The 9,445-nt window shown below is 34.6% G+C and overlaps 1 protein-coding gene across 1 annotated transcript in view; it reads right to left on the bottom strand.

The window, feature by feature from the left end:
* Nucleotides 1–1,223: 1,223 nt before the first annotated feature.
* Nucleotides 1,224–9,445, bottom strand: part of LOC117123865 (fatty acid hydroxylase domain-containing protein 2-like) — a 10,268-nt gene continuing 2,046 nt past the window's right edge. Inside the window, exons 2-6 of the mRNA XM_033269905.1 lie at nucleotides 8,334–8,538; nucleotides 6,690–6,814; nucleotides 5,686–5,888; nucleotides 5,147–5,419; nucleotides 1,224–3,432 (exon numbers count right to left, since the gene is read on the bottom strand). Of these exons, the coding sequence (XP_033125796.1) occupies nucleotides 3,249–3,432; nucleotides 5,147–5,419; nucleotides 5,686–5,888; nucleotides 6,690–6,814; nucleotides 8,334–8,538 (990 nt within the window). The 3' untranslated portion in view covers nucleotides 1,224–3,248. The remainder of the gene's footprint in view (nucleotides 3,433–5,146; nucleotides 5,420–5,685; nucleotides 5,889–6,689; nucleotides 6,815–8,333; nucleotides 8,539–9,445) is intronic.

Here is a 9,445-nt window from a genome sequence, read left to right on the forward strand (position 1 = left end):
AAGAACATTCTTCTCGGTCTGATAGTGTTATACAGGGGCGGATCCAGAGACTTACGTGTAACAAATAGAAGCGTCGGTCAAGGTTCAAAAGTTTCCAATTTAGCAAGAGGGCGCCATTCATGCGCTATTATACCAAAGAGAAAAAGTAATCAGTTTTGGAAGAGGGCGTCCTATCTGTTGTCATGGATTTGAGATGGTTCCTGTTCTGCTGTTCAGAGGATAGCGGTCAAGGGTCAAAAGTTTCCAATTTAGCAAGAGGGCGCCATTCATGCCTTATTACAGAATTTGCACGCGTAAATCGCGGAGAACGCTATCTTGTGTTTATAAGATCTTTGGTTGGTAGCAATTGCATGGTGGCGCCCTCTGAATGTTTCTAATAGAGTTCCTATACTCTAGTTTCTAACTCGCAGCCTTGTGGCAAGTCTAAAGGTGATGGTGTAGACCTCAGTAGGCTTACAACAAGCAGGCTTGGCCGAGGCTGCGTACTAAACGCTGTTTTTACTAAAGAAAATGTACATCTGTATATTTTATGGCAAAATAATATATCGGATGATAGTTATTAGTGTATTATAAATATTTAATATAAATATTGATTTGGTAATGTTGTGAATTGCTTTTTATAGTATTCTTGGATTTGAATTATTCCTGCTAGCTATTAAAGTCAGGCTCCGGATGAAAAAAATGTTTTTGATATGTTGTAGAACTGATTTTTCTAAGACAGAAAAAAAGTAGTTTGATCAAAAACTGAGCAACGGTGAATGAGATACAGATTTTTTAATATTTAAAAACTGGGGGGTAAAGGTGTAAAAATGGGTGGTTACGCCCCTTTTCCCCCAGTTTTTAAATATTCAAAAATCTGTATCTCGTTCACCGTTCCCCAGCTTTTCATCAAACAACTTTTTTCTGTCTTAGAAAAATCAGTTCTACAACATATCAAAACATTTTTTTTCTCCAGAGTCTGACTTTAAAACATTGATAATAATGTATGTAGACCCATTACTGGTGTAAATAAATGTTCTGATATATGATTATTCAATGTATTTAGGTATTATCATTAAAATTATTATTATTCTCATCATACTCATCATAATCATCATCAACCATCATCATTATTAATACTTAAGAAAACCTGTTGGTGTTTGTTTCATAAACAGTATTACAGGTAAAAAAAGGAATGATTACTAGATAAATACATAACAATAAATACAGTAATTGATAGGCAATTCACATCAAACATCAGCTTTATTATAAATATAACAAGTTGCATCTTTACAAATCATGCAAATTTTAAACCATTAATGTATTTATTATATTATTATTATTATATAACTTTTTTTTATGTACAATTCATTAGCATTGCTTTAAAAACTGCTAACTGAAGCGACCACTTTTGACTGATAAAACGTAACTCCAACTAATAGAACTATGTTCCATTTAATAACTACTATTCATGCATTGTGTGTCATGATGCTTCTTTCTAAAACTATCAATATATAAAGTTATATAAGGATATAAACTCTAATTCTCTAATAATTTTGCATTGAAATGTTCAAATAAATGAAAAGCAAGCAATAGATAAATATTATTATAATAATATAGAAACTCTGGATAATTTTGCATTGATGTTGAAATAAATAAAAATGAAACAAGTGAAATCATCCCCTCAACTAGAGGAATTAATCTCTGGTCTCAGACTTGGCATGCATCACTCACATTTAAATCTTAAAGCTCTGTTCACATTATACAATGTTAAAATCTAAGATCTAAAGTTCTGTCCAGACAATCACACTGTTGTATGCCCATATATAGTCATGATTTGCCTATATATGGTCATGATGTGTCTATATATAGTCATGATGTGCCTATATATGGTCATGATGTGATGTCATCATGACCATATTTAGGCATGTCACATGTTTTTGTCAAATAAATTTTGATAGTCTGGACAGGGCTTTAGAACAGAGACAGCTCTAGTCCTATATACAGAAACTATCTTGTGGCAATACAAAAATAAATATGAAATATAAAAATATAACATATATAAGATATTGAAGTAGCACTGTAAACAAAATAATATAAACAAAATTATAGAAACAAATATAGGAACAAACTATGTTATGATCATATCAAGAATAACTCTTCCTTCGAAAGTCCCTTATCATTGGTGTATGATAGAGTCCCTTACCTTGACTGCAAGAGACTGCACGTTAATAAAATTTCTCTCTATATCTTTGTATCTTAAACTGCTGGTGTACGGTAAAGTGGCTGTCAGACTCTTCTGCACTGACAAAATATCAACTGCTTTTTCCAAGGTCAGCCTTGGGTAGTTTAAGATCATTTAAATAACATTTTAAAAATTAAATAAAAATAATAATTGTAAATACTGCACAAGCTGTTACAGCACTTTTCTGCAAAAAAAAAAAAGAAGAAAAGAGCTACTGGGACGAAGCCTTCAATTACTGTATAAAGATGACCCACAAGAAGAAGGTATATTTGAGCACTGTAATTATTAGTTACCTGTTTGCACACATACTGGCAGTACATTTTTATCTTGAAATAAAGGTTAAAGCAAAAAGTATAAAATTGCAAGAGGTCTGATTGAACTAATTTTTGCACGCAATGAAACATTAAAAAAGAAAAGGCTACTACGAGATAGGTGGTGCCCTATTTATGAACGCCTTTTACGTTCTTTTGAAGGATGCCCTATAGTTCATGGTAGTACTTTCGGAGATAGGAATAGCGTTCCAATAACAACCCGAGTCGGATCTCCTGCAGTTCTATATTCTTTGGTTAAAAGTTATATACGGTATATACTAGCGTAGGCCTATCGACGAAGCTTAACATACTGTAGCAAATTACGATAAAAAAACAGGGGGTCGTCTTATACGCACAACATACAAATTTTAGATTTTATAAACCATGTTTGTCTTATGTGCGGATTGTTCGTAACATGCGAATTTACTACTGCAATGAAGCTACTAAATGTTACTATGAATGTGGGGAAATATGATTTTGATGAACATTTAAAAACTCATAAAATGGTACTACTGTATTTGGAAGATTAGTCTCGCATGTGGCTCAATTTTTAGCCAGCTAGATGCAGTATCAGGATCACAAAAAAGTAGGAATTCCAACCATGAAACAGGGAGATGCCTTACACGCCCGATATACAAAAAATTGTCCGAAAATCTTCTCAAACTCAGGGGTCGTCTCATGCGCTGGTCGTTTATATGCAGTACCGCACTACACTACAAACCCTCGACTTGATCACAAGCTCGTTGGCATGGCTTTGGGTCATCTGGAATAGTAGTCGAAAGTGGAACGAGGCTGAGGAGGAAGACGTGGCGCTGAAATTGCTTGCTCTCACGGAACATGTTATCGGTGTTGTGTAATCGATCTAGGAAACCCAACACGCCATAATTGTTGGTGAATCTGTAAATAGCATAAAGAACATAGTTAAATAATTTATTACAAAAGCATTTAGTCTATGCCTGCCACCTTTGAGCTTTCGTAGATGACCATGAACCTCTAATCGTGGACTTTGGATTATAATAGCAATGATTTTAAAGAGCACATCCCCACCTAAAATTTGCGTGCTTAATGCATTGTCTTATAAATGCCCCATTTTTAAAATTCCAAAATCATCTTTATTTTCTTTATGCTTTCTTTACAATTATATCTTAATTCTTAAATTTTCATTCTTTTCATCTTTACTTTTCCTTTTTTCCTTTCTGCTTCAACTGATCATATCCGTGCAATGGTGGTGCCAGTGGAAAGGGAGGAGGGAGAAGGCTCGGACCCCTGTTATTCAAAAAAAAAAAAAAAATTCAAAAACTTTTATTGTCCAAATTATATAAAACATACAATTGGAAATTTGTTGTTTGATACACTACGTAAAATAGAAAAAAGTTAATAATCCTTGCCCTTGTCAGATCAAAAATTATAATTTATCTTTCCATTTAACGTTATTTTTGAGTGCCAATCCCTAATATTGTGGAACGAAAGCACAATTTGGGCCATACTAAGCCATAAAAAATCTCCCTGTGAACAGTGGCGGCTCTAGGATATATTTTCTGGGGGGGGGGGGCTAAGTTGTCCGACAGGGGGGACTTGAGCTCGTAGGCTCGAGCTTGGAGAAGGGGTTAAGAGGGGTTCCCCCTCCTAAATGAGATTTTTTTTAAAGAATACCAACATAAAACCGAAAGGTCCACTGATTAATCTCAGATAAGAAAGTATAATACATACTCCAAGTATTGAAATACACGCCATCGTGTTGGGATTCAATATTTCGACATTAATTATGTCATTATCAGGAATCAACATAAGATGGCAGAAAATGGCACTCTCAGACTGTGACAGACATGTGTTGGCTTGGTGTGGGCCTTTTTTTATATGTTTTATGGTTTAAATGCCCGACGAGCTCTGTCCGGCGGGGGAGGGGGAAGCTTAAGCCACCCCGCTGGTGCCGCCACTGCCTGTGAACCCTACCATGGATTTTTAATCCAAGGACCATGACTGACACTCTAGTCACACCTTCTTCTTCTTCAACATTTATTTAACCATAACATAATCATAAAACATAATAAATTTGAATGAGAAATATAAAAATTAGTCAAGTCAAGTCAATCACATTTGTTAAGAACAAAATAATAGATATTGAAATTATGGTTTGGATCAGGTCTAGAAGCGTCAGCTTGTCTCAACCTGACCTATGAATAATAAAATAATAATAAAAATAGTGATAATACAGATAAATTAATCAAATAGATATACCTATATATCACAAACCATAGACCTATAAATCACAAACCATAATTATAAAAGGTTACCAGTCAGAATAATTAAAAAGATACATTTTTTTCATATGATTACTAAAAGTTAGTAAATTATTACAATTTATTAGTTGATCATCCAATTCATTCCATAATTTAGGGCCAGTATAAATAGATTTGTTAGTCTAGAAAACGGTACATCCCTCAGTTCAGACCCCCTCTAGGACATGTCAGATGTAAATTTCTGGGGCCACCACTATCAAAAAGCATTTAACCCCTCGTCGGCCAATATCTAGTATTGGCACTGTACAAATTGAGCATAAACTTTTGTCAATGAATTACAATATTTATGAAAGTTGAAATCTCGTACTTACTTTAAATGGTGGAAGTCGTGTGCTTCTGGCGAGGGCATCAGGGGCAAGTGGTAGCCCGAATGAACATTGACCGTGGTGAATATAGCAAGAGAAAACCAAAGCCAGATGGTCATTATATGACTGCCCATGATGAGAGGGCCTATTACCAAGGGCAAAAAGTTGGATAAAACATGTTCGATTGGGTGCGCGTACAGAGAGACGATGCCTACTGGTGCAGTCCATTCATGATGCTTCTTATGAATGTGTTTGTAGATAGAGGCCCGATGCAGAAATCTAGAAATTAAATCAAAATGGTTATGATCCCATAAAGGCTTTACAGTATCAATCAAATATATGAGGATTGGCATCCTAACATCAGCATACTTTTTCTAAATATTAAACTGAATAATTAGCTTAAGAATGTGGCAGTAATTTACATTTTAGTACATTTTAAAGCTGTGGAGAATGTGGAGCCATTGATGCTGGTTTTACTGTATATGGTCGTGATGACATCACATCATGGCCATATATAGGCACATCATGACTTTATATGGGCATACCTATGTGAATAATAGAAAGCAAATTCCTCAACAATGACAAACACAACCAGATCAAGCAGGACTCTCTGAAAAGTTGGAAGGTGCGACGAGAAGATGTTGGCCCTGGCAACCATCAACGGGTAAATCAGAGCCGTCAACGGGATACTGAGCACCTGGTTACGCAACACCACTAGACACGCCTCCTTCAACCGGGTTTTGTCAACCTAATAATGTACAAGTTTATAATTTTTAAAAAATTGGATGTTAGTAACTTTAGATGAAATATCCTCATACAGTGATGTACATAAAGATTAGGATTATAATAGTAATTATATTATGGAAAACAAAGAAATGCAGATAAATAAACAATACTTTTCTGTTTAGGCCACTTAGAAAAAATTATGATCACTTTTAAAAAAAATGATAAGGGAGGGAGGTTATTTTTTTCTTTTTTTTAATCAGAACAAAAGATTATTTCACTTTTGTTTTTATTGATGAAGGAGGGTCTGTTTATATTTGGCTAGTAATAGTAAATATTGTAAAAAAAAGGTTTAACTTTATAGTTTTTTAAAGAAAATGTATTTGAAGTCAAAAAATTGCATTGTTATTTTTATGCTGTTGAAATAATTGATGCAGTAAAAAATTTGTTTATTCTCGCATCAGTATTTGTGATGTGGGTGGGAATGATAATCTAATAAATTTTTCTATTTGCCCTTACAAGCTGTCAATACTAGGCCGTCCCCCAACCCAGAAAGAACTGGCTAGCTCAATAATTACCATGGGGTGATATCAATGGCCTTAAATCAGCTAGTCTTAATGACTAGATGATCATAGCCAGCTTCACCATATAGAGCAGACAGTGCTATGGAATTTACTCCTGTAAAAGATCATTCCCAAAGGAACAGTCTGCATCGTTTTGTGGGAAGCTTTAATATTCATGATTAACAAGTCTAATAGCACCTTACTGATAATAATAGTATACAGAGCTGTAGGTCTACAAAGGCTTGTAATTTTTTATTACTCACTGGCACATTTTTATCTTGTTGAACTTTGAACTTATAGAAAATGCTTTTCTTTCCTTTGAGGTCTGTATACATCAACAGCGCATTCAATGGCCAGAAAACCAATATTGTTAAAATAAACTGAGAGCCTAGAAAAAAAAATACAATTTAAACATACAGAAACCTTGGAAAAAATGTATAAAACCTTAGGACACGTAGAAAAAATTATTAGATCATCACTGTTTTTTTAAAAAAATTTTAATTGGAATAATAGAATATTGCTTTTTTTTTAATGACGAGGGAGGGACTGTTTTTATTTGGCAAAAATGTTGTAAATATTGTAATTTATTTCCATCCACGAAATTGCATTGTTTTTTTAAGCTGTTGAAATAAATGATGTGGCCAAACAAATTTTTTTTTTCATTCCCGCATCAATATTTCCTAAATTTTCGATGACGGTGGAAGTGATGATAATCTAACAATTTTTTCTATGTGCCCTTAAAAACAGATATTGTTTAAAAAACTTACATTTCAAAGCTACAAATACCTTTTCCCCTGACTATGATTCATAGAGGAAATGGCAAGATTACAGCAAAGGCTATTTCTAGATTAAAAGTTCTTTTCAACACAGGAATTTACAAAACAATGGTGATAATTCTGTATGAAAATCCAAATAATACTAATACATGAATTTTTGAACTTGAATTATGTAGACCCTGGAATTTTCATAAGCCCTTCAGTACCAAGGGACTGGTAGACACTTGGAGACACATGAATTTTTGAACTTATAAAATGAATTATGTAGACCCTGGAATTTTCATAAGCCCTTCAGTACCAAGGGACTGGTAGACACTTGGAGACTGGTATTCTTTCCTGAGAAATGTACTGTGCAGTAGCAGGAGGGAAGGGCTTAGCCCGTCTGGGCCCCTCTATTTCGAATTCCTGGATCAGCCACTACTGTGTTCACACAGCACATGGGATTATAGGCTTCACTAGATGCCGCAAGACTGCACCACCACTGAAACACACAAGGAGTTTCAGTGGTCTCACTATTTTACCATTACCATACTACTGTACATTGTAAGATTGCAGTCAAGCAAAAATTAAAAGTACAGCAAAACATTTCCTTTGTGCAACCTTATTAAGGGGATACTTTTTGGGGAAAGATAAAAGAAAATTTTGTCTCCAAACGCTACGATCAACCCCTATTTGGGGAACACCCCATCCTTAAGGGGGACAATTTCTTTGGTCCCGAAGGTGTCCCTTAATAGAGATTGATTGATTGATTGCTATTAGGGAGTTTTTCAAAGCTTACGAACACGATAACAAATACGGTTTTACGTCATCAAATTTTAAGAAAACCCTACAGTAGCTAGCGTATTTGCCACAACGTAGATAATTCATGCTTTTTGCATGAATTAAGGATCATATCACCTCCATAATCATATGGAGCTTGCACAGCATATTGTCAATTTTTATAAGGTTGCAAAACCTCCCTATTTAAAGTAGTGGACCTTTCCGCTAAGCCCTGCCTCCTTGGGTATTGTTGCTAAGGTCTTGCATGCTTATTAAACATGTGTGCATTCCCAGCGCCATTCTGATTGGTCAGTTAAGATTGATTAACACTTTTGAAAAGGTCAATTTAAATATGACATCAGTTATTCTTACCAAACACAAAGGTCACAAAGTTGCTTTTGCCACACAGCCAATGGCAGGAGAACCAAATCGTTTCCCAGAAATTCTTGGATGATCCCCAGAACTGTTGCAGGTGCCACGTTAAGGAATTGCGCATACATGCTAAGATGATCAACGACGAACCAATCACGATGATGGCGCTCTTAACAGAATCCAACGAACGAGAGAATCCACCAGCCTGTTGGCAGAAAATTATTTATCCAATTCATAGTTTAAACTACAGTGCATGTCCGTATCTATATGTTATGTCGATTGACATTAATATGGGCATATGCAGTTTAAATTGGCGTTTAAATTACGAATTAACTTTAATATTAGGCAAAAAAAAAATTGTTTTTTTGCCCTCCGCACCTGCCCCTAACTCACTGGGAAAAATAGGGGCGGAAAAACAAAAACAAAACTTCAGAAAAGTTTTTTTTTTTAGCTTTTTTCTTAACAAATTAAAAGAAATATGAGTGAATTTATCTATATTTTTTGCCTGATGCTCTACAAATTAGTCTAAAGGTGTTGTCTGATCTAAGATATTGCCATTCTAGGCCTCTGTGTTTTTATTCCATCTGATCAGGGGAAGATTTAGAGGGGGGCTAAACAGGCTTTAGCCCCCCCCCCCCTAAAATTTCATAGCCATTTCTATTATTAATTTATTTACATATATTCTTGTTATAATAATGATTTACTATAAATATTGTTTAGCATTTACGGAAATAAATGTTGTTTAATGAATGAATAATTACTGTATTTAAATCCACTTGCACTTGACAACAACAACTAGGCATCAGTTATTATTTTTAATGGTGTCTACCACATATTTCTTCTTTAATGATATACAGATACTAAATAAAAGCTCCATTGTACAAGTATATTTATTCAGTTTGTTTTCAACGTAGTACTATCAGATTGTTGTGAAAGCTTAATGCAGTCACTATAACAATATTCGAATTTCACAAATTTTGACTTCTGGAGGAATTCAAAATCCAACCACTCTTCTGTACATACATACACACACACATATACATACATACATACATACATACATCTAATAGCTAAAGCGTTCAGCTACCCCTCTGAACCCCATCTTATCGGAC

This window comes from Anneissia japonica, unplaced genomic scaffold (genome assembly GCF_011630105.1).
Source record: "Anneissia japonica isolate Jap-2015-1 unplaced genomic scaffold, ASM1163010v1 scaffold169_len739621_cov184, whole genome shotgun sequence".
NCBI lineage: Eukaryota > Metazoa > Echinodermata > Crinoidea > Comatulida > Comatulidae > Anneissia > Anneissia japonica.